The following is a 27481-nucleotide window of genomic DNA, read 5'->3' on the forward strand; positions in this document are numbered from 1 at the left end:
GTCTACCTTGGGCCACTGCCTCACCTGGTAGTAAGCGATGATGCAGCCTACGATGGAGCACGTCTGCCCATAAGCAAACCTATTCACTCGGGACTTACAGACACCCACGCCATCCCTTCAGGAAACACAGACTGTGGCGAAGTAATGATTTAAAAATGTATATAAATAGGTATAGTTTAATTATTTAATTTCTGAGAAACAGCAGACGTCATACTATACATAATATACTTATAACATCATTAGTTTATTCTAGCCTGGGTTAAAATACGTTTCATGTTTCGTTAAACAAAAGTTATTTTGGAAATCCTAACTTAGCGCTAGTTACAAACTGAAATTGGACCAAACTTCCCCAACCTGTGTGTGTTCAACTTTAGTTATGTGCTTGTGTTATTTATTTATTTTATACTATACGCTAAAAATAAGGATATGATTTTATGACTGCTGGTGATATTTTCAGTTCATTTTTTGAGTAGGGTAAAAGATTATTAGTGTTTTGATTAATAGTAAAGTTAAAGCCAAAAGTATACCAATATTTCTTTTATGATTCGTCTCCTATTATTTACTGTAGTAAATGTCACAATAAGTTTAACATAAAAACAGACAGACATACATATGTTCTGGATCAGGTCAAACAAAATAAAGCTACTCTTCTGCCCCCCATTGCTAAGTGTCTAATATCCACTTTATCGATAATTAATTTCGACACGAACCCCATCACTATTCCCCCCACATAACTCACAACCGCGACTCGTACAACACAGATTTAATATTAGTTTATTTAATCAACTTCATCGATAATTGGGTGGCTCAACACTAATTGGCTCGCTTCGTCTGCTCGATAATTAATTAAACAAGTTTTCGGTTATATCGATAGTTTCACACTCGTTTTGCGATAAAGCAATCGTTAATAGTGATTGTTTTATTAATTTAATTCATGGTTTTAATATTGGTTTATTGTTTGGAACAGGTGGTTTGTGTGTCTACTTGAATTTATTAAATTAAATTACGCTTGTTGTGTCGGAGGGGCAGAGCTGTTATAGTGTAATTACTTTTTGATTGCTATAGTTTTTGTTTAATTATTTACATTGGAAATTAAGAGGCTTAAGTAAAAAGTTAAGCACTGTTACAGAATTTAGGCATAATCGATACATAAATGATCACGACCAATGATTTGTAGGCAGATTAAGAGCTTTGGTTCTTCAGACATTATACATACATAACCTCACGCCTGTCTTTCATGGGGATAGACGAAGACAATGGAACGCCAATTGCTATGACTCTTACATACCTCTTTCGCTTCACCAACAGTTATCAGTCTTTATTTATTTTCGACAATATTTTACGAAACTAGATCTAAGGTTAGTCCAATCTAGATTGTTGTCTTTTCAACTAACGGAGTTAACTCAAATGCAATATCTTCATATAATAATACTAAACATTGAAGAAAGGCTCGTTTTCACAATATTATAGATTCAATCAATATCCGCACCCAATATTCAGACTTACTGACTGACATCAAATGACAAGTGACACAAACTTTCCTCCTTTCTTTCCCAAAAACATAAACCATTTTGCCCAAGAAACCACAAGCCGTATCCATCTCAAATTTTTCGCATATTAAACAGAATAAAATAAAGTGAAGTGATGCCTAAGTTTACTGACAAATATTAATGAAAAAAACCTCGATATTGTGGCACGTCACTACACGCTGTGTGAGCCCGCGGCATAAAATATTAGATGTCGATATTTGTTAGTTGCATCACTAGAGATCTCGGTTGATACGTTCACTAGATGTGGCTGTTTTTTATTTGTTTCTTAGTTTTATTTTAAATAAAAATAAAATCGAGTGCTTTCGCATGACCACCTGTTTTTTTTTAAGGGGGAAAATCATCCAATGGCTTCTCCCGCCCTCGGCGAGGCGAGAGGGAGTGTCAGACTCTTACTGAGTAAAAACCACCCCGTTCCTACTCCTGTTTGTCGAGCCGGAGCCCCGGTAACCTGTTACGTTGTCCGCAGCTCCGGATCGGCCATTAGCCTTACTGGGCGGAGGTGTGAGCGGACCTGCGATGACTTTTTATGATTCTATGACTTTAGACTTTATAAAAACAATTGGAATCACCTTTAATGTATTCTGAATATATTTTAAACTCCATGCCCAGTTAACACGAAAAAAAATTAAAGTTTGTTTATTAGTTTATACTATGTATGTAGGTAAAATAAGTGAGAGTCTACCATAATATGATTAGATCAGAAACATAATCCCGTTTTAGTTTCATTCCAGGAAAAATGAATAGTGATAGGTAGGATTATATATCAGGTATGAAAATAGTTGTTATTCAAGAGCAGTCGGACAGTATTTGGAATTTTCCATTGTACAACATAATTTATTATTGGAATAGTTAGTATTCAGTGTTTTTTCTAAAAAATATATATAGAGAGAATAGTTTTTACTGTGAAAACAAATAATCAGTAGTGGCCTATGACGCAAGTTAGTTTTTAAAGACAAAGTACTAAGTTTAAGTAAATTATTCAATGTTTTCTCTGTTTTACGTCTTAGCTATAGATTTTGGGTGTTATTTAACCGATGGGGCCTAGTAGGGCTGATCCCTGATCCGGAGCTGCGGACTACCTAGCGGGTTTACCGGGGCTCCGACTCGAAAAACAGGAGTAGGAACGGGGTGGTTTTTAGTCAGTAAGAGTCTGACACCGGGGCTCTGCCTCGAAAAGCAGAAGTAGGAACGGGGTGGTTTTTAGTCAGTAAGAGTCTGACACTCCCTCTCGCCTCACCTAAGGCGTAAGAAGTCATTGGATGATTATCCCCCTTAAAAAAAGTGCTGTTTAATATATTTGTACTACAACAGATTTCTAATTAGTATAGAAATAGAGGGGTCTCACAAAATAATTGTAATCTCAAATTCAGAGTAAATACAAATTCTTTTTTATGTCGTATTTGTAACAGTTTTGTCGTAGGATCGCGTTTCATCCAGCATATTGTCGACAATTAGTCCGACACAGTTCCCACAGACTATAAATTGGCAGGAAAGCGATATTTACGTACGTTTTGTAGTCTTAAATGACAAATTCACTTGAGTGCGTTTAGGTGCATAATTATTATAAATAATTTTAAATGCAGCTATCAATAATGACTGCACGGTTGGTGCGGTGGCTGGGCAACTGGCTGCCGCGCAACGGGTAGCGGGTTCGATTCACGGAGCAACTCTTTGTGTGATCCACAAATTGTTGTTTCGGGTCTGGGTGTCATGTGTATGTGAACTTGTATGTTTGTAAACGCACCCACGACACAGGAGAAAATCCTAGTGTGGGGCAATATTTTTTTTAAAAAAAAAAAAAATGAAAATGAGCATTTTATGAAAAATTTTAAAGTAAATATTGTTAGATTATGATATAGGTAGATAGCCTCCCTCTTGTTTAGAGCCCTGTAGATCGATCTAATTGACATACTTCAGTCATAACATTTCAATAATAACATTTCATTTAACCAAACCAATTAAAACCCTATATTATAAGGCATAGATGTCACTTTAAAACATAAAATCACAAGCCACATCCAGTACCACCTAACTCACTAACACGGTTCCACCAATAATTGCATGCTGTATAGATATCCATATAACTTCGCAGCCGAGGTATTGGGGAAAAAAGTCAGACCAGACCCCCCTCCTCCCACTTCCCACTTCCCACTCTTGACAACGGGAAATCGTTGAAGTTTTAATTTGATCCCTTATTCGTATTAAGAAGTTACGATTGAAGATATATTATTATGGAGTAAGCTCGCTTCCTACGCATACAAAAATTGTGTATGTTTGTCTGTCCATGACATATGTTTTGGTAATGACTTGGTGTGTTTGTTTTGGTTTGTGTTGTGTTGTGTTAGTGAGAGCTGAGCTGGGGGTACTGAGTTCAATTATTGGTTTACTAGTGGGTTACAGTTACTAGCCAGGTCTGTGATGGCCTTCAGGTCAATTATTTAGTAATATTTTTGTTTTGTGGTGTATGATAAAACTTTAAAAAAAAAATACATATATTGAACTTATAACTAAATAACAAAAAGTTGATGTTGTAATCGTGTCATCTAAACGATTTTAACTTTGGAGAATTGATATAATATATGATACTTATAAGTTTTTAAACTGACATGGTCACTAACAATAATATTAGAACTTAAGACGGGATATTTACTATGTTCATAGTTCATAGACACAGATAAACATAGTAAATATCCCGTCTCAAGATCTAATATTATGATTAAATCTTTGAATATCTTTTGCCAATTTAAAGATGTAATAAGTCCTATTTTTCATTTGTTTCTTACATTTCTCGCATTCCCACTTTATACGCATTACAATAGTCAGTTTACTACAGAACAAAAGGTCTTGAGTACGATTCTTGAGACGGGCAAGGTATTATTAAGTCATTAAGGAGTATTATAATGGCTGGCATTAAGCTATAGGCTCGCTGCTTATATTTTAAAATTAGTTATACAATTTTAAATGTACCTATTTAACTCATGAAAATACCATACATACCTGTGACAATATAATTAAAAAAATCGTAACTACTTTAAAATTTCCAAAACGTAAAAAAAATCTAGACCGAAATTTTAAATTCTAGGAATATTAAAATGACCGCTTTTGTAAAATAACATTGAGGTTACATAGTACAATAGCATTTTATTCGATGTTAAACAAAATAAATTAGCGATTCGAAGAAAATTTCGTTACCTACCTATATTTAATCTTTGGCCCAATTTTATTGTTAGAAATTGTACCTTTTCAGAGAACTGAAATAATATTATTGAGCGTTTGTATATTTCGCCAAATTTTCGAGAAATACCGGTAACCACTTCCTTATTGTTCACAGTACCTCTAAATTCGATACTAGCTTAAGTCAAAAAAAAAATGGCCGACCCAGGAACACAAAACCCCGTGCTCGACAGTTACTCTTCTGACCAACCAAATTATTCAAGCAAAATAATCTTGGAATCGACTATCTATCAACCTTGGGATTTCAAATTGTGTCCAATATTTGTCAATAGACCCCTTTTCGTTGATACATTTTATACATACCCGTAACCATGGCAACGAATAAAAATATGATGAGCCTAAGAAAAGCTGTATTCGTGCCTCCGTGCGAGTAATATAAATATAGTATGCGGAAACCTCAACTAATATATTGAGGAAAGATGAAACAAATAATGTAATATATGGAGAAATAGATGAACAATGTTCGTATGAATTACAAGAGAGACGGGATTACATTGACGATATACATACCTTTATACAATATAATATTGAAGACGATATAATAATCACGAACATTCACTTTACGGTCGTTTTCACTAATCACCCCTAAAATCTCCTCACTATGAGCAACTTATGACGAGGGAGCACCAAAACGAATCCTTAACCTGTAATACAGGAATCACTTATAAGTTTATGAAAACCAAAACTTCGTTAGGTATCACTTATCGTCGCTTTACAGTTCTTAAAATTTAAGAGACATGATCAAAATGAGCATTGAACGTCAGCCCCAAAATCTTTGCCCCAACTCATAAAAAAACCTCATACCAGTTGCTTTTAAAAAGACACTCAAACACAATCAAAACAACACCCACACTATGAACAAACAGAGAAACTATAAATGAATGCTTCAAAAAGAAAAATGTAAAAACCCTTTACAAAATAGAAACCACGATTGAGCCTTAATAATAGGAATACTGAGGAAAAACTCCAATGTTATCTTGAAAGCAATTCATACTATAATGTATCACAATATGAAGATATAGATACATTATATATTGAAGATAATAGCAGCAATAATACATATACTGAAACCATCAAAGGGTCGATGGTGAAGGCTCGTTTAGGTAGCTCCGTGTTCAAGTTATAAACTGAAGTGGTTATAGTTGACAAAAATGTGGTTGAAAGTTGGAGAGAAATAGAGAATTTTTGGTCCAACGTCCAAAAACTGTTAGCCACGAACTGCACTAGACTTGAAACTTTCGGTGACCTAACTGCAATACCGAAGCCGCTAGCGAAATTTTGGGATTATACCAAACACTCCCTTGAGCGTGTGCCTATAAGTAATGGATTGTTTTTGGCTGATGTTATTGATGGCATTATTAAATGACAATGACAAGTCTGATGATGTTATGTAAGCTGTAGGTGATGCCATAAATACACGAAGGTGGATTTATTATACACATTATTTTCACTAATAATGTTATTATATTTTTATTTCGATTGCGAGTCGATTGTCAAATCGATTGTCAAGTCATAAGTTCATTCTATGGAGTTACTAGAAACATTAAGACATCCGATAATACTAACCTATCACTTGTGATTATTCAATCCTACATACAGACGGTTGTGGGTGTCCTTTAGGGGTTTTATATTTAGTCTTGTTTTTGAAGAAGAAAATTATAGATAGAAATATTTCTCCCAATCTCCGCTGTCACTCCTGACATGAGCTGAGCAACAAGACATTTGCGAGCGTTTTGTGGTTTCAAACCGTCTATTTATTGGAGGAGAGAGTTTTTGTGGTCGTCCCAAAAGCAAGCTCATAGTAAATGGGGGCTCATGGATACTTATTAATACTTATATCGCAAGCAAAAATGTGAAGATACAATTGGGAATGTCTGTGGAAAGAAATTACTTTTTTGTCGGAAAGGTAGTTTGAGATATGGATTTATTATTTGTGAATTGATAATGTAGGTCAAGGGTAATAAAAGGGAGATTGGAGTGTTTTTGTGAATACTTTATCATTGGACTGATTTAGGGCAATGTAGGATGGTGGGGATTTGTAACAATGGATTGGTCTGCTTGGTTCAATGGGTTTTTTGTAGGTTTTAGCCTAAAGAGGTCTGGATAAGATATCCAAAGTATGTTTTGGACTCAAATTGGGAATTTTTAACGTGGTTAATAGACCTACATCTCTAGATAATTTCTTGAAGTAAATAAAATAAGCTTTCAAAAAATATCTTTTAGTATAAAAATATCTTTTAGTAATCTCGGTAAGATATTGTCATGTGTTCACCCAATGTTAAAGACAGCTCACATGAAATCCTTAAAAAAATTACAACCAAAAAATAAAATCAGGAAACCAATAATTAATTAACAATTTCCTTTAACAATTAAAAATAAGCAAACAAACTGCTGCGGATGAAAATTCATCGAAGTGTGAGTTTGAGGGCTCGAAATTTTCAATAAAACGGTTCGAGATTTTACTCTGGCCGAAGATTCTCACTAATTAATACCTACTACTGAAGCTGATCTGTCCAATACAATCGACATCGCTCTTCGATTCGATAGCGTGGACCCAAATTTTCATTACGCCTGCACAGAAGCTGGCCTGACAGATTTAAAATATTTAATTGGCTTTCGAGATCGGGAGCAGTAGTGACGGGATTTATTGGGAATTAATTATTTTTGGCAGTGATCCGGGAATTTGGATTGTACGAGATCTTTTTATCAAATCGAGGTGGATTGAGTTTCACTGCTGGGTTGGTTTTTGGACTATTTTTATGGTGGTTTTTGTTTGAATAGCGCTTTGAAAAGTTAGTTAGTTTTGGTCAGTTTTGATTTAAACGAAATAGAAAAACTTATATCTGGTATGTAACTTATATTATGATCAAGCTTTGCTCGTTCCAAAGTGTAGATTTGTATGAAGAAAAACGAGTTTGAATCACAAGAATTCCTAGAATTCCTAGTTTTACACCATTAATCCAAGAATTTAAGAATTTTTGGTAATACAAACATTTTTTAAAGTAGTCTGTCAAAAAGAAAAAGTCGTCAATAGAAAAATGGAATCGCCGTCAAAAGTATTAACTTTTGAAACTACTACTTTACTTTAGTACGAACCTCCATTTCTTTAAGTCGGGTAATATACCTAAAACCTCCTAAGTCTAAAAAATACTTTTCCGAAAACCACATCAAAATCGCTTCCACCAAACTTGAGATAATCGCGCACAAACATACATACACACAAATCAAACTGAGAACCCTCCTTTTATTCGGAAGTCGGTTAAAAATAAACAATTACTTCGACTATTACGTGTTAAATCAGTTCACTTAATTCCGATAACTGCGAGACTTCGGCTCCGTTCGATGAGCAAATATTATTCTTACCCTCACCGAACAGAATGATTTCTTGTTCATATTATCGTAACAAGCCACTGTACCAACTCTTTTGATTTTGTCGATACGCAGAAAATTAATATGCGAGATAAATGAGATGAACTTTTGTATTTACTTTTGTTAATATATTTACTTTGTGTCTATCCATAATCTTATAAAATATAAGGCATTTTTAAGAGTTTGTTTCTGGAACCTTTAAATTAAGATAGACTCGGGAATTGCGGACTACTTAGCGGGTTACCGGGGTTCCGGCTGGAAAAGCAGGAGTAGGAACGGGGTGGTTTTTAGTCAGTAATAGTCTGATACTCCTTCTCGCCTCGTCTAAGGCGGGAGAAGTCATTAGATGCTTTTCCCACCTCAAAAAAATAGGCCTTGTAGTAGCACGGAGTCTGTAATTGTGCCCAGTGTATGGCAATAGGCTCACCCCCTATTGCACGGGAATTGTAACACAAATGGTGAAAAGTGGGTTTAACTTACATTATACAGTAGCATCACGTGCCGTAATGTGTACCTCTGCCCTTTCGGGCATAAAATTCATCTGTATCTCTCATTTTTCTATTAAACTTACATCTCAAATCTTCCTAAACTATTTCTTTCACCATCCCTTCACATAAACCCACCCAAACAACGAATATGCGTCTCAGACTACAAACAGAACATTAATGTAACAGAACACTTTAGTCGCTACAAAATGGCAGCGTTTCGACAAATTCGCGCCAGAGGTCGCGCGTTACACTACTGTGACGTCATCACTATTGTGAGCACGCGATACGCGGGATATTTCCCGATTTTTTTTTTCTTAGAAGGAAATTTCTCTGTGTGTTTTGTTACTTGGTCTGCTGGTTGACTGCTCCGTTGGTCGCGTGGTCGCAAGTGCGACTGCCGAACAAGGGGTTTCGGGTTCGTTTCCCGAGTCGGGCAAAGTATTGCTGGGGTATTTTCGGTTTAAAATTTCTCAGTAGTAGCACGGACTTTGGAATTGTTCAATGTCATGTTGTGACGTAGATGTCTCTTCATATTATTACGTTGCTTTTTTTTGTTACTTCTGTTCAATGTCATGTTGTGACGTAGATGTCTCTTCGTATTATTATGTGAAATGTGGTGAGGGCTGTGTTTGTTGCGGTTGCTGTTTATTTACTCGTCCACTGGTAAATGGTAAAGTTTGGAATTTAACTTGTGTTGGTGATGCGAGGGTGTAGTTTTTAATTTTATTGTTTATTTCATTTTAGTTTTAGTCGACACCAGTTAGTCTATATGTATAAGGTCGCTTTATTATAAATTTCGTGAGGGATACTAAATTAATTATTATGTTATCGACTCACTAACTCTTTTTCTTCAATTCTCTCTGCGATTGTCGCGCGACTCAAATTTCACGTCAATATGAGCCTCTAGCATGGTATGAAACTAGTTTAGTTTTTCGTCAAACAGTTACTAATGTTAATAATAAATTGCATTTTCTTTTTGCAAAAGCGTAAAACAATGCACTATAAGTGTTAAGTAATTAAAAAATACTATACCATTATATTATACTTCTCACTAACTACACTTAAAAAGCACACAAACATTGCATACCCAAAAAAGAATCCTAAGTAATAATTAAGAAGCAGGTCCCCCCTACAGCCTCACCGGGCCACTGTCAGTACGTAGATAGCTTAAATTACGTACAAGCGTCCCCCTGCGTGTGATCCCACCTTTACAACGGCGGAATAAAGCGCTCGCTTAAAATATGTAGTTATGTTAATGTCTGAAACTGCCTTTACAGTTTACCAGTTAGTTTTAACATTCCACTGTCTTGTTTATATGAAAATGTTAATCACTTCTAGTTTCCCCCGGCGACTAAAATGTTGTGATTAATTTACTTTTGTTTTGTATTGTTAAACTGGTTGAGTGGTTGAGTGGTCTCTAGGGTGGGTAATTAGTGTGAGGTGCCGGGTTTCATGTCTGGCGTGAACGATGTGAGTTTGTGACGTCATATTTTGTCTTAATGTCACGTCAGTAGGTTATAGTAAAGGATACTTACAGTCGCACTCAAAGACATTTAGTGATTACATAAACTATTCCTTAGTAACGATTTTATATAGGAAACAATTGCTGTGGGCGGGATTAAGTAACCATTAAATGACTTTGAGTACGGCGGTTAAATTATTTGGTTTCTGCGTTAAATTTCACAGGAAAGTGGAAACTATCGTTTTCATTTTCTTCTTCTCTAATAATATTTTCTGATTTATTTTGTTGCAGTATCCAAGACAGTTATTCATGACCCTGGGACGCACCGGACTTCAATGCTCCGGTCTTTTCATGGTTGTATCTACTGTAGATCCTGGCTTACAGGAGTTGCAGCGGTATGGGAGGTTGTGGCGGGCTTGTTCAAAAAAAAAAAAAGATTTGGTTACAGCGTTCTTAAGAAACCTTCTCCTTTTTGTTAATCTAATAATGCAAGTATTGTTGATTAATAAATGTTTGTTTTCTTTGTTTCAGTGTCAAAAGAAGAAATAAGAGAAGTGGAGAGTCCGAATGGAAACCCCAAAGCGATGCGGTACACTACTATATCCAGGTTAGTTTACTACACTCCTACTTACTTAACAATAACTTAAATATAATCACATCAACAGCCTACAAGTGGCCACTGCTGACCAAAGACCTCTTCTCACACGGAGGTTTGAGTATTAATCACCACGCTTACTCAATGCGGGTTGGCGATTTCAAACTTATAATTAGAAATTATAAGACCAGGTTTCCTCACAATGCTTTGCTTCACTTTTTGTCAGTGGTATTTAAAATAATTATAATCTTAGAAAGTACATATAACTCGGAAAAAGTCACATTGGTACTTGCCGTTGGTAGGATTCGGACCCGCAATCTCATGCATGAGAAGCAGGCGTCTTAAACCTCCTGGCCACCACAATTTACTGACTTAACAAAACACTTAAAGTAAGTTTTAAAATATAAAAAACTAAACTAAAATTAAACTCGCAATGCCAATAACATTGTGGTCGGCGACGGCGCCCTCTCGCGTCCGGCACTGATACAAGCCATGGTGCGGAGCGAGGGGGACTGGGATGCCGTCTCCTCCTTCTGCGAAGCAGTCATGCTAGCTAAGGAGGAGGCGGGCCGCGTGAGAGAAAGAACCTCTTCACGCCCCAGCCGTCGCGAGAGACACTCCGGGCGTCGGGGATCGCGCGACGATTTCCGGCCACCGTAAGTGCGGGTCTGCGGACGACGAGCAAGGGTAGCTCGCCGCCCGACCAGAACCAGACCCGTGCGTGCGGCGCGTCGCGTTCTGCGCGCGCCTCAAAGAGCCATCAGACCACCACAGATGGGGCCCAGCAGGGCTGATGCCTAATCCGGAGCTGCGGACAACCTAGCGGGTTTACCGGGGCTCCGGCTCGACGGGCAGGAGTAGGAACGGGGTGGTTTTTAGTCAGTAAGAGTCTGACACTCCCTCTCGCCTCGCCCAAGGCGGGAGAAGTCATTGGATGATTTACCACCCTAAAAAAAAAAAAAAAAATGCCAATAACATATGAAGAATGTGTCAGAATACCGTACGACACGATACAAGATATAAAACATGGACTAAATGAATTCAGGAACATTTCTCGTCTGCACGAGTAATTGACGTCTCACAAAAACTAGACCTGCCTATATTGAATGATAGTTATGACGTCAGAACTGGTCTGAGATGCAGTGTGGCTAGAGTAACTTTGTGAGGAATTTAGAGGTCTGTGAGGGTGTATTTAAAGACATGGTATAAATTGGATTTATTTGCGGTTTTAATGGCAAAATATTAGAATAAGGTTTGTTACTATACCGTGTGGGGAAACCTCTTATGACTTAATTTGAACCACATAATATTTGTTCATCATCTTGGCTGACAATATACGAAAAATAAGCGAAATAGGCCCAGTAGGTAAGCAAAAAAGTGCATTTTTCTCTTTGAGCTAATTTGAACACAACAGCCGCGCCGCATGTCCGTAACATTCCTAGACAACATACACCATTACAGCTCTTCTGTGATCAAGGAAAATGGAGCTGTTTACACAGAATTTAATACTTGATTAATTTAATTATTTATTTCTGTGGACTAAGTAATACTTGTAGTTTCATTTAAATCATATGACTGATCTCCATGCTGTATGTTTCCTCAAAAAGATTTCAAAAGAAACAAAACGTATCACAACGTATCTTTTCTTAATGTTGTTACTGAATTAGTTACTGCCTCTTCAAAACTGCAGTAAAACCACGTTTCCAGTTCTTACCAATCACACCACGCAACGGTTACAGCAACAAGCATCTATAATGACATTTTAATAACAAACATTGCGTTGTTTGTATCCAAATATTTCGCCCCCCCCCCCCCCAGGGAACAGCAACGTGACCTGTGTCAAAATTTGACAGCAATTGTCGTAGTAACAAATTAGTTTTGCGTACGGAACCTTTTCCTTTATAACAATGTTTTAGTGACAAGATATCATCATGCGGAACCCTAATTTTGTTGGGAATTCTCCGTGTGGGCTCAAATTATGGGACTATTATACCTGGTGGGTTGTATGATGGTTGGTGCTTCATTAATTTCGTTATTTTAAGGTTAAGCTGCAATGTTGGTAAGCAATTATAGATGGGTGGGTCGCTCCAGTGCAGAGTATAGCACAGTTAGAAAATGTGGATGCACTATAATTAACGTATATTTTGACTGATTGTTGGTTGAGTGGTCGTAAGTGTGACTGCCGGGGAAGGGGTCTCGGGTTCGATTCCCTGGTCGTTCAAAGAAAACTGGACTTTTTTCGGCTTTTCGAAAATTTGTCAGTAGTAACCATTGAGCCCAGTATATGGCAATAGGCCTATTGCCATATACTGGGCTCAGTACATGTGACTTATAACACAAATAGTGAAAAGCTAAGCTAATGCTAAAAGGTGTGACAATACATACTATACTTATATAAGTAAAGTACTGTTTAACCTACAAAAAATAATGAACTTAATGTTTTAATATTACAACATAATAACATAATTATCTACAATACTTTATAAATAAATATCACTCGGTCTATTTGTTACAAAATTGAATATTTATTAACTTATTAGAAAGGCTTTCATACAAAACAATGACAAGCAAATGAATGCCAGCTAATAAAGTACAAGAAAAGATAAATATTCCTGAGGTCGTTAACTTGACTGCTTGTCCAATAAATATCTTAATTACTAAAGATTTAACTAAATGACCCTAAATTTTACCCATTACAAGAACATTGAGTATAAACGCCAGTATAATTGTCTTGTACAATTCGCACAATTTTGCTTACCTTTAACGAAACAATAGCGCGAAGTTATTATATAAGGTGTTCTAATATTGTCTGCCACGGCTTTAATGGGAGGTAGTGTTGTGTTTGAAGATTACTATAGTAAAGAATTTTTTTAGCTCTGATCAGGTAATTCAATTTGAGAATTTACAAGAAGTTAAATAAATATTGACTCTACTCTGCATAAAGTGGTTTACAAAGACGCACGATGCGTTTATAAAAATTGTTTTCATTGACGAAGTGACAGAGACCCTGAGAGATAGCTTTTTCGTAACAATGCCATAGGTAGATTTAGTTGAAAGAAAAACAAATGCTCAAAGTCAATAATTTATATTTATTTACTATTATAATCTTGAAGATTATAACACACACAACACTACCTCCCATTAAAACCGTGGCAGATTAATTTCAAAACACCTTATATACGAGAATCATTAGAGTATCAATAACTGAAACTCCTGAAAACACCGTCTTCCCATTGTATCCTGAAATTTACGTAAAACAAACCTCTTGTTCTGTAACATTTTCAGCAAACATCGAACTTGTAACGATGTGAAAGTTTCCTATGAAAATTGTTAAAATTTTCATAACTTTTGCAACTTTCCATACCTACGGCGTTTGCCGGTGAGCTGAGGTCGAAATATTTTACATGACATGCATATTAATATTATTTATTTGTATGTGAGGGATTCTTGGATATTTATTGTTGTTACGTTACACACATCCAATTAGGCTTTTATAATAATCCTTGTAAAGAAATAAAGGGTGCTTTTCTACCAGAACTGTTTTGTGTAGCTATGCTAAATGCTACGAAGATGTAATAGCTAAGCTGTGAAACTATGTAATCGTTTCTATTGATACTAAGCTATGTAGCTGTGCGAGGAATATACGCAGTCGAGTATGCGATGTATCGATTGTGGGCAAGCTATTCATAGCACACATCTATAACACGCATCCATAGCAAGCATCTTTCCATATAAAATACATAGCTTAGCTGAGTCCTTTGCGAAGTCAAACGTAACAGCAACGTAGCATAGCACGTCTCTGGTGGAAAAGGACACTTAGTATAGTAAAAAATAAAAGCCAATTCAAAAACAAAAGTAAACAAAAACATAGAAATACACCCATTTCCATTAAAAAACTAATTCGATGTAGCAGACATGTATGACAGATGTCTAAAAGTTTCCTGAAACTCTGAAATTGACGTCCGCCGCGCTGACAATCTAATGTATTACGTTTGTTTCACTTCGGTTACAATTATATCGATTGTCGGATTTGTATTCTAGGACTATATTACATTTCTAGATTGTAAATTAGACTACATTTCTATACATATATGAACTAGATGTAAATTTTAATCAAGAAGTGATGATAGATCTATGTATTGTATAAAGGGAAGCATACTTATTGTTGTGATTAAATTCTTGAAATCGATTGCTAAGTAAGACAAAATAATGATCAATTGAAATTGAATGATCGAAGTGAACTCGGTCGCGGTCAATCATGTCATTGGTTGTAAGCATAATCTCAACCAATGACGGGCGAAAATGCAATCGAGCTCATAGATTCGAATTGACAGGTACGGAAAAGTAATGACAGTGATGGAAAGGTACCGGTTCGATTCCCGCACGTAGCAACTCTTTGTGTGATCCACATATTGTTGTTTCGAGTCTGGGTGTCATGTGTGTATGTTTGTAAACGCACTCACAGTACAGGAGAAAATCCTAGTGTGGAGGTTGCTCCACACTAGGATTTTCTCACTAGGAGTTGGTTTAAAAACATATTGACAAGCGAAATTCAAACATGTTTTCAATACCAATTAATGGAAGAGGAAACTATCTTTTTCTCTTTCTCCTCCTCTAATAACATCTTCTGATTTGTTTCGTTGCGAGATCCAATACAGTCATTCATTTCACTGGGACGCGCCGCACTTCAGTGTTCCGGTGTTTTCATGGTTGTATCTACTGTAGATCCTGGCTTACAGGAGTTGCAGCGGTAAGGGAGGTTGTGGCGGGCTTGTCCCAAAAAAAGAATTAATGCATATTGTAATTAATAATTAAGTTACATAAAGTCGAAATTCCCTAAAACTTCCAACGTCCATCCTAATTCGTATATTATTAACAAACTACGTTCACTTCCCGCTGAAAGTCACGTAACTGTAAATTGCTGAAATGCAGTAAATTTATAACCGGCCCAGTTATTTCCCGGCTCTGTTAAACGCGTTACAATGTAGTTTAACAATAAATTGCATTGTACACTTGTTACTTTTATTTACTCACACTTTTATTCTACTATTATTATAGAATGCGAGTTTTTATTTGTGTGGCATTTTGTAAAACAGACCCAGTATAACTAGATTTTACCTGTTACTAAAAGTAATTAGTATTCCAATTCCCTAGTTGTACCTTTTTCATGGAATAGGACACAAACATTGTCAAACATTGGACGCAATTTTAAACTCAATACTACTACTATAAAGCATATTCGAAAAAGTGAACAAACACCAATACCTATTTAATATTTTACCCGACTTGGGAATCGAATTCGTAAGTCCCTGTCGATACCCGGAGCTACGGACTGCCTATAACAGGTTACCGGGGTGGAATTTAGTCAGTAAGAGTCTGACACTCCCTCCCGCCTCGGGCGGGAGAAGTCATTGGTTGATTTTTCACTTTCAAAAAAAGTCTTCTACTCGATTGTCGCATTTACGAAATCTCAACTAACAATGGCAGTCGAAATAAAAATTTGATCAGTATTTTCCAATATTTAAAATAATCAAATCTCATGCAATCACAAAATACAACATTTAAATCTTCAACGCAAAATGTCCGCCATCACACTTTCATACGAACTGTCAAAATGTACTTTACTTTTTTTTTAAATGAAGCGATAGCATTCGTTTAATTTCTGTCAAATGTCAAGTTGGCAGGTAATGGGCTGGATTTTTCGGATACATTTTATTTTTTGAATGCTATGCTGCTATTAATTTATTTACTTTTTTCGGTTAGCACTTGAGAGTTGGTGTAAAACATTAATTTAGTTTATTTTGCAGTTTTGTTTTGTTTTATTATAGTTCTTTTGGGTTGTTTTTAAATAGCATCGTCTATGTTTGACTTTATAATTTTATTATAAGTTACATTCTTCTCTCGAAAATTAAATTAATGTTATCTTTAGGATAAGACTCTTTATGATTAATTTACATGAGTAAATCGTAATTTTTAGTTTAGTATGTCTCACAATAGTTATTGCATTGATATTTTTCGGATGTTTTTTCAGTTATATCACGGAGTTTCAAATTATACATTAACTTTATAACATATAACTATTGATATTTGAAAAGTAATCGTGTCATTTAACACTCGTGCCTCTGCCTGCGGGGATTAAAAGGGAAGACATTACGTTACAATGATAATATTTATTAACGACATCTTAATCACCAGTCAGCCTGCCAAGCTCGGCTAATTACAGGCTTCACCTTGCCAAGATCGTTGATTATCGTATAAAGAGGTTTACGTCTCGAAATTGACATTATACAGGCTGTTTAGTTATTGGTTATGGTAATCTAGGCGTCTGATATCGTGGAACTAATATTAGGCTGTATAAACTTTGCTTAGGTACCTAGATAAGTACAATGTATGACGTCTTAGTAATCTACATTGTTTTCTATGTGTTTGGGTTCAATGCTTAGTATTTTATAACGACCTTTATTTGCCTTTTTTGGGAAGGAAAATCATCCTATATATTCTCTAGCCTTGGGCGAGGCATGAGGGAGTGACAGACTCTTACTGACTAAAAACCACCCCGATCCTACTCCTGCCTTTCGAGCCAGAGCCCCGGTAAACCGCTAGGCAGTCCGGGACTCCCATTTATGTCTCTGATAAAATAATGAATATTTTATTTACAAATTAAATAAGTTATAATACCTTTAGAAAAGCGTAACTCGTGCGACATCACTGTTCTAAAAAGCAAGGACAAAACCCAGTAACTTGAAACAAAAGGAACAATACCAAAAACGAAGTCAAAATCTAATCCTATTCACTTTAAAACATGTGTAGTAACCATTAAAAGCAAGTCACAAAGTCTGCAATGAAATAAATTCCGCATTATTGCAGATTTAACCCGATATAACCGGATTAAACCGGATCCGGGACGTCGCGCAAGTGACAGCGAGGGAATTACGGGACATGTCCCGTCTGAAATTAAACGCGTTGCCACAATAGCTTGATGTTTTACGGGAATATTTCTGTTAATGTAGTGACTATAATGCACTTGTAGATTAGGACACGTTATTAGTTTTGTGAGGGGTTAATAATTTTCCCTTTTCATTACATTGATTCCATTGAATAGAACTTCATTGCGTATTGACTACGTGTTATTCACAAATTCTGTAAAACTTGGTTTATTCCGAGGGGAGAAAATCTTCCAATGAGTTCTCCCGCCTTGGGTCAGGCAAGAGAGAGTGTCAGACTCTTAATGACTAAAAACAACGCCGTTCCTTTTCCTACTCTTCGAGCCGGAGCCCCGACAACCCCTTAACCCTACATCTCTGCGGCTTTTGCACTACTACTAGTGAAAAATGTTATAAAAGTTTAGATTATCAAAAAAACGCTTTATCAATTCTCCAACCTAACTTAATATATTCATTCCAATTCACATTTTAATGCACAAAAAATACAGTCTAATTTTCAACACAGCCAAGAGACCGACCAAATTCAATCCACATGTTTTTGATCTCAATTTAAATCGACTTTTTCTTCAACATGATAAGGAATGCACAGCGCATAAGATGCAGTATATGTTGCAGTGTGGTCACGTGCAGTGATAACTCGCCCCTCAAAAGATATACTCATACACTTGCAATACTAATTTTTGTAAAAGAAAGTATATTTTCTTGGGCTAACATGAAATGTGGTATCATTGAAGTAAGATATATTTATTTTAATTCAAATTCAAATTATTTGCGATAGTTTGGTACATTTTAGGTCTTAAGCTGGTAGCAGTAGTCTATATAGTCTAGATCCATAACAATTTTCATAATAATGTGATATGATATGCAACAATAATGTTGTCTTAAATTATAATAATTATTAATGTCAAACATTCGTTCTGTCACTTATAGAAACTTATAACAAAACTAGTTTTTGTTCGTGGTTTCGCCTGCTTTCACGTGGGATTAAAAACCAGTGTTTTTTTTTAGATCATAATCTATCCCTGTTCCAAATTTCATCTCGATCCTTTCTGCCCCTTTTGACATACATCGTCTCTTACAGGTGGATTTACACCTTATGATAAGTTTTATTGTAACTTTCGTGAGACATACTAAATTAATTATTATGTTATCGGCTTACTCACGTACTGTTTTGACGATTAACTCGACTTTTCGAGGGGAGAAAATCATCCAATATGTTCTCTCCCGTCTAGGGTCAATTACGAAACTTATTACGCTCGCCTAAGGACAAGGATCCACTGGCAGTTCCCGGGGTATACATGATACCGTGCGACTGTGGCTCGAGTTACATCGGGGAAACTCGCCGCAACATCACAACCAGACTAAAGGAACACATACGCAGTGTGAAGAACATGGACACCCATACATCTGCAGTAGCCGAGCATGCTTGTAGCGCGGGCACGGCTCACTTCCTTCGCTTCGACAAGGTCTCCGTACTAGCGAGGGAGAAATACTTCGTACCGCGGAAAGTACGTGAGGCCATCGAAATAAGTCGTCGTCCCAACTTCAACAGAGACGGTGGCTGGGCATTACCTCCTGCCTGGAAGCCAAGTCTACAATCTGCGTCAGCCTACAATGTTGCGGGTCTGGAGTGTGACACAGTGAGCGCGGTATGCAGCACCGTCTTTGCGTCGACCCGAGAATCGAACCCAACACCTACGCAGCCGCCGGCGAACGAGTCTAACGAGCCAACAACGTCGCACGCGCCGTATAGTACGCGCGATTCCAGGCAGAGGGCGCGATGGGCGCGAAACTCGAGTCGTCAGTAGCATCGTGACAATCGCCGCGTCGTGTGTCGCGAAATGCTCCTCATGAATATGAGCCTCTTGCATGGCTTGAAACTAGTCGAGTTAATCGTCAAAACAGTACGTGAGTAAGCCGATAACATAATAATTAATTATGATAAGTTACCTAATTATCATGAATGCATCTCTGCCTACGCCTTCGGGAAACAAAAGACTTGATGCCAAATTATGTTTTACTCATTATTCTAGTAGCTTATTTTGCAAGATTTAGCTCATCTATCATTCTGAGTAACTAACAAATTTCAAGCTTAAGATGAGAACTTATTGGAAACTTGGAAATCGAGAAACTCAATAATACTTAGCTCGAGTTAGGAATGACAGTAATGTTGCAGTTTTGGTATTGGCTTGTAGTTTCTATGAAGGATAATAATATGATACAATACCTACGGTACCCTATCAAAGTAAAATTATTTATTTTGATTAAACCGATAATCCTTTTGGAGATAAAAATGACAGACATGTTCCCTAGTGAAGATATTTGCTTAATCCAAAGTGTAGATTCCTATGGAGAAGAACGAGCAAGAAACTCCATAGGTTACTCTTTTTTAATCAGATTCACAATCTGTCTATTTGTTTGATCACTTTAAGTTTTATTATTATTTATTATCTATATCAACATTATACTACTTTTTATAAAAATCTCTATTCCATCTACAAACGTATACATCTCTCTTCAATAGCCACTAAGCTCGATCTTCAGCTTTGAACAACCAACCACTATCAGCCACTTAACATTTAATAAAGTAACTCTTATAAACACTAACACTTAAGCATATTTTAAAAAGAAACACAAACAAAAAGGACCTCTATCTTTATATTTTTATTGCACAATTTTAAAACAATATAGCGCACAAGTTTCCCCATGACATTGCAGACGGGGTCGCGGGGCAAATCAGGGCATATTATTACATCGCCGCTATGGAGCGATTGTGAACATCTGCCACGGAGTCGTTTACTTACTATTATATATTATTATATCTATACTTCTATACTATACTAATATTATAAAGCTGAAGAGTTTGTTTGTTTGTTTGTTAGAACGCGCTAATCTCCGCAACTACTGGTCCGATTTGAATAATTATTTTTTGTGTTGGGTAGTGCATTTATCGAAGAAGGCTATAGGTTATAAAACATCACGCTATGACCAATAGGAGCCAAGCAGAGCGGGTGAAACCGCAAGGAAGTAGCTAGTCTATTATATGTATATCGCCTGTATGTATATGTGTATGTCTACAGTCATCTATGTCTAGAGTCCACGAGATACTGCGTTTAGTTCAGTTTTGCTAAACCTTGTAAAGAGTATTCGTTTTGGGTTTCATTTATGCTGATAGGTTTATTATAATAGGGACAAAAGTGTGGGACAGTCATGTTTCGGCACGAATGAGCCGGCTCTACCGGAGTGATACCACGGCCTTATAAAAAATCGACTTGAAACAACACTTGCCTTGTGTTTCGTTTTGTAAGTGAGGTTGCCGGAGGCCCAATTACGCCCTTTCTAATACCCGATTCACCAACAACCCTTAAATTCTTAACCCCCAAAAAGCCGGCAACGCACTTGTAACGCCTTGTGTGTGTTGGGTGTCCATTGGCGGTGACGATTGCTTACCATCAGGTGATCCATCTGCTCGTTTACCAGCTTATACCATAATGATAATTAAACAGCTAATCGTGGTTCCGTAGCAAAGATCCCAAGTTATATATAAAGTGACCAAAGTTTATGCTAAATTCAATTCTCTTTGAATTCTAAATTCTCTATGGGACTGTTTCCTTAATTATAAGATTGGAACTATGTAGACCAAGATTCAATGCTTCGGGTAGAACATTTATTGAATTGATCTTTGGTTGTTTGTGGTCGATTAAACTAATTTTGTATTATATATTCCCTATAGGATGTGATAGAGGTGTTAATGTAGTTTAAGGTTTTGATTAGTTACTGTTACGTTGTTTGACTTAATCATGTGATTATATTGTAACATGTAACTTGTAACATTAAAATGTTAATATAATAAGTCATTGTCTTGAATAGAACCCACAGTTTCAGGTTCTTTACCGGTTTCCGATTCGGGCTATTAAATATTGGACTAAAAAATACCAAAACTAAAATAAACTCAACTCTGCTATATGTAACAATATACGTGCGTATAGTTATAGTTCCCAAATTTAACTCTTTTAAAGCTTAAGTGTACTGATACTTTTAGTCAATTTTGAACTTAACACCCTTGATTTCAGAGTACACTTTAGTCTATAGATATTTTTTGTCAATCAATTTTGAACTCTATTCTTTTATTCACAGAGTACACTTCAAAGCGACAGCAGACGATGACTATGCGGACTTTACTTGCGAAGCACGGCACGAGGCGTTGCAGAGAGACAGCCCTATGCGAAGCACTGTGCAGCTCAGCGTGTTATGTAAGTAGCTGGGGATTTGTGGGATAATGGGGATTTGGGCATAATGGTGATTAAGAAAGTTCTAATAGAAAATTTTGCTGGCAACCTGAGATGTCTTTACTTTTGATTCTACTTAAACTTGATTCTTGAATATGAGGTGTTGATTTGTATAATTACCATTGAGTTCGAGCCCCAGGTCATGCAAAGTATTTTTCAACTCCCTTATGGTTATGTAGTATAGAATCTGGAATTAAATTCTGTGTATAGCAAAATACTTGCTTTCAATAATATTCTTAGAAGGGTGCTCAGAGAACTCGCGAGAGAGAAGTTAATACAAAAATATTACAGAGGTGCACATTATGCACGTAATGCCGCTATACAATGTACACCCACATCTCACCATTGGTGTTATAAGTTCCATGTAATAGGGGTCGAGCCTTTTTTATCAAATGACAAAAACCGGTAATAACAAAATCAAGGAACATCACATATTATAAATGTGAAAGTTTGTTTGTTTGTATGTTTGTCTATCAATCATACAGACAGAGTATGAGCCGACTTGGGTGATAGGATACTTTTTATCCAACAAAAACGCGAGCGAAACCGATGGCAGAACATAGCAATAAATATATTTACTCCAAGAACATTAAAAGACATAAATTCAATATTACAAAGCACGTAATTTCCCCACAATTTCATTTCTCTATTTATCCACAAAGTAAAGGATTAATTTGATTACCTACCAACGAACATTAGTTCGTCCAATTTGTTAGATTTATGTCGGCAATTCTGTTATAATGTTACATGACAAACAAGTATGTAATAATAATCTTACAGCCTCCCGCGTCGATGATATTTCTGTAACAATTCTACAAATTGGGACGTTAGACTCCTACTGAGAATCTGAAATAAATAGGAATATAATCACGGTTCTTATTATTGAAGGTGGATGGGTAGATCTGTTGTGATATTTATAGGTAGTATGAGTATAATGATGCTGAGATTTTTGAAATTATAAAACGTATTATCTATTTTGATTAGGATAGCCTTTTTGAGGTAATCGCGACAAATAAATGTTTTTTTTTATTAGGTTTTTTGTCCTGTGTCGTGGGTGCGTTTACAAACAAACACGTTACGCGTTCGGCGCTCTGATTGGCCGGTTCGAATAAACCAACCAATCAGAGCATCGAACGTGCTCGCGTTTCCTTTCCGTTCAACGTAAAGTAAACTCGTATTAAGTGTACTGTTATATACACACATTAAAGTAACCTCGCATAAGAAAGGAGACTCCATCATCCAGGATGTTTACTCCTGGTAATCTCCTAATGATACGTCAGCCCGTTGATCCCATTCAAAGACAATAGTTCCACTTGAGCGAACAAATTCCCATCTCTGCGAGGTTTGTTTTCTCCTCACGACACGACCACGCTACGACACACATGAATTATTAATAAACCTTTCGATTGAGATCGTTGCACCAACGTTTACATTCAGCAGACATAACTGTAGTACAACGCCATCTATTGGTGAAGTTGAGTTTTGTTTGTTTTTTATTTTTGTTTAGTTTAGTTTCTGTTAGAGTTTTGGAAGCGTATTGGTTGTTTTAAGAATAAATGTGGGAAATTTTCGTTTATTTGGTAGACAAGTTACAACAGCCAAATTCGGTCTTTCTAAATGATCCTTAGGGATCCTCTGACTTGGGGGTTAGCAACGCACTTGTAATTTCTCTGGTGTTGTGGGTATCCAGGCGACGCTGATTGCTTACCATCAAACAATCCGTGTGCTCGTTTGCCACCCTCTGCTATAAGTTCTACTCAAAAATTCTCGAAACCATTTCAAGACTAACGAAACTAGATTTTATATAATTCTTAGTTATGCACCAAAACTCTACACGTGGTGCATTTAAAATAAAATTAAATCTTAAATAAAACGTCTTAACGTTTCCATGTAACTCAGGCAACACATGTTTTCTTAATAGTTTCGACCCAAATTTTCTCAGAATTTAAATAGAGGAAACTGGGCTAAAACGGAATAGAGAAGTCGAGTTCTCTTCTGTTATTTCTTGAGCTTTAATTTCGAATTTTAGAACTGGAAATTGCTTTAAGAAATTCTTATTTCTTCATTGTGCCAGTTGTAGGGGAAAATGGACCGTGTGATGTATAGCATGAAGATATATTTTGCTTTGTGTCTTTTGTCTTAGATTTTAGTGGTATCGCGTGAAACATTTTGCTGCATTTTGCATAGTGGGATTGGTTGTTTATGTTTTATTATATTATATAATGTGTATTATGGTTAAAGTAGAATAATTTTATAAGGAGGATAGCTATTGGACAAAATAAGATAATAAAACTATAAAATCTTACGTGTTTTATGATATAATATTAAAAATTTCCTTGAAGAGCTTATTATTTTTTGAAAGGCCAGTATCGCACGTGTGACTCCTCTGGTGTTGCGGGTGTCCATAGGCAGTGCTAATCGCGTAATATCAGGTGACCCGTTTGCTTGTTTGCCCCCTATTCCGTAATGACATCAAAGTCAAAGCATTTATTTAAATTAATCCTAAATTAGGCACTTTTGTAACGTCAAATTGAAACCGTTAGTCTGTCTGTCAGTGAAGCTAGGTGCTCGTGGGTATATCAATTCCAGGCTGAAGCAATAAGTAAATAATCGTTAAAAAAATATGCCGATACTTGCACTTACTCATCCCTTTGTTGGGCCACCCAAAGCCGTTAATCTAATTATAATATTAAAATGAAAAACCCCTAAAACAAGAAAGTCATCGTAAAATTTAAGCAGTCGGGACCCATTCTAGAAAGCAAGCCGTATGTGCCTTCACTAATTTCATATTTCAAACTGCTTAAATTTTACGATGACTTTCTTGTTTTAGGGGTTTTTCATTTTAATATTATAAAGAAACGCAGTCGGGTTTTTTAGTTTTTTAAATTACCTTTTTTATTTTAGTTTTTTTAGTTTTATTATTTTTGTATTTTGATTTGATATGTCTAGTGTCACCCTCACAGTAAATACGAATGAAACGACCCCTATCAAGCGGAAATCCATCGAGTCGTTCAGGCTAGAGAGTGAGCAATATTCGAATTTGGCGCCAAAAATCGGCTATTTTGCTTTTTCATTATTTTGATATATCTACTGTCACTCTCACAGTAAATACGAATCAAACGACCCCTATCAAGCGGAAATCCATCGAGTCGTTCAGGCTAGAGAGTGAGAAATGTTCGAATTTGGCGCCAAAAATCCGCCATTTTGTTTTTTCATTAAATATCCAGTGTCACTCTCACAGTAAAAACGAATCTAACGAACCTCACATGTCAAAATCCATCAAGCCGTTTAGGCTGCAGAGCGTGCCAAACAATTATACATACATACATACATACATACATACATACATACATACTCTCGAAAAACAAAGCCGTTAATCTAAAAACTCACTCTTGAAAAATAACCATTATTTTCTTTTAAAAGCGAATCCTCTGTATAGTACTCGAAAGCCTAAAAGCCACATTGGAAATTGATCAGTCTCCGAATATTTTCGAATCGTGAACCTTACGCAATTAATCCCCCCTCCATTCGGTAGCGATAAAGTCAATAGGGGACATCGGAGGAAAGCAAACATTGCCAGGCTGGTTTAAATGGAAAATTAATAATTCATGCCTCTAAGTCCATGTCCGCTGCGAAGCCGTGTCGTTGCGTTTGAAGTGGGCTGTTTGTTTTGCCCCAACCTACTCTACCCAGCAAAAATGTAATTTGTTCGAAATTATGATTGGATTTTGTTTGTTGCAAATATTTTTTCACTGATCGTTTGTACTAGTTGGTTCGGATTTTTTTTTTAAATAAATCTGCTACTATACTGATGATGATCGGTTTATGAAGTTTTTTATAGTGTAAGGGTAAAATATGGATTTGTGATGGGTTAATGAAATGAATAAGTGATGGAATACAGAGGGGCTTCGTACGAGTTCGCTTTACGTTAAACGAGATCGAAACGAGACCGCGTTCGACGCTGTGATGGGCCGGCTCAAATGAAACAACCAATGGGAGAGCCGAACATAGTCTCATTTCTGTCTCCTTAAACGAAAAGCAAACTCGCAGTGGTAGAGTCAGTGTGATCAACAGATATTTTTAGCGCCCTTTCATTGAAGTGAGAATTATAAATGAATAAAACAAAATGTCTACAAAATATCTTCTTTAATAATGAAAAACATGATTTTTGTAAATGATAAAGTATTCTTAATAAACTTGAAGTCTAATTATCTTATTAACACACAGGGTGTGTCAGGATGAGCTCGCGAAATTCCATCGTTAAATAACAACGAGCACTTTGTTTTCTTTCCCCTATGCTCAGCTTACATAGTTTAGTGATGTGCAAGTGTGGCATGTCGATAATTAATATTAATTAGGTTTTTGAAGATGTCGACATTTTTTTATGGTGCCGTTTTAAGAATTGTATGATTTATGATTGTCTTAGACGACTGAGTGATTTAGTGTGGATTGAATGAAGTTTTAGTGTAGGCTATTTTTATGCATTTCAAGTTTCGATATGATGAATAATAGGTGTTTAAAATATGACTCCTTTTTGCATGAAATATGGTAAGTGATACATTTTTATTTTGTTTAGGACTTTTAAAAAAACAATCTCTTTTTAAAATTTTAAGCAGTTCCTAATCTAAATTTCTTGCCAGTTGAGTACTTTATACTCAGGCCGTAGGCGTAGTAACTAATGTTCAAGAGCGTGGGTGTCGCAAGCCTACGTCTCGCTCTTCAGAGACGAGCAGTAATGTCAAATATTTTACTCATAAATGAGCAAGAATGTGATTCAATTTAACATTTACAAAACATTTTGAGAAAAAAAGGGGTTTTTGTTGCAGAAAAAGATTTTTTCTCACATTATTTCAGTAATGTAATTTAATGCGCGTTGTTTTTTAATATTATTAGTAAACTTCACTTTATGATTTACTAGTTATTATATACTGTAGAATAAGATCATTTCCAAACACAATCGCAAAAGCAAAACAAATGCCCGATCGCAAAATGGAATCCGAAACCTTTCCCTCAACTGTCAAACATTATTTCCATTTCAACACCAACCTATCAATAAAAATAAGCACACACTTTGACATTTCCAAAACCTGCTAAACCCGAAAAAAGAACCACGAAACCGCAACAAACAAAATGAAATCTCCCTACGCCACAAGTACCTAATAAAACAGAGAATTAAATTTCGTTTCTCAGCATTTTATTTTGTTGAACCAAGGCACCTTAATTGATTGAATCAGGCGTTACTTTACGAGAATCCCTTGTGAAAATAATGGCTTTCGGAAATACTTTTTTTTAGAACCAGAACAGGATTAATAAATCAAATAAGTTTTGGCTAGATAAAGCTGGAATCTGATGCTAGGGTTAAAACCCTTGGCCTTTTTCGAAATCTTATTTTGAAGACTGATTGATGTAAAAAGTTTCAGTACTAGACATGGATGTTAGTTAGTCGAGTCTGTTTTAATAAATCATCGTGATATAAGTGTTTGGGAGATAAGATGGGTATCGGTTTTTGGGATGCTCTAGTTGGATAATTTTAGGGTCACTGTAATAGTT

The 27481-nt window shown here is 36.2% G+C and overlaps 1 protein-coding gene across 3 annotated transcripts in view; it reads left to right on the forward strand.

Moving 5' to 3' along the window:
• LOC118276606 (nephrin) overlaps positions 1-27481 on the forward strand; it is a 284280-nt gene that overhangs the window by 177269 nt on the left and 79530 nt on the right. For all 3 annotated transcript variants that reach the window (XR_004783681.2, XM_035594954.2, XM_035594953.2), the window contains exons 6-7: positions 10635-10710; positions 21780-21895. Coding sequence is in view for 2 of the 3 variants with exons in the window: in XM_035594954.2 (XP_035450847.2) it covers positions 10635-10710; positions 21780-21895 (192 nt within the window). In the remaining variant the exon portion in view is untranslated. The remainder of the gene's footprint in view (positions 1-10634; positions 10711-21779; positions 21896-27481) is intronic.

The sequence above is a fragment of the Spodoptera frugiperda genome, chromosome 17 (genome assembly GCF_023101765.2).
Source record: "Spodoptera frugiperda isolate SF20-4 chromosome 17, AGI-APGP_CSIRO_Sfru_2.0, whole genome shotgun sequence".
Taxonomy (NCBI): domain Eukaryota; kingdom Metazoa; phylum Arthropoda; class Insecta; order Lepidoptera; family Noctuidae; genus Spodoptera; species Spodoptera frugiperda.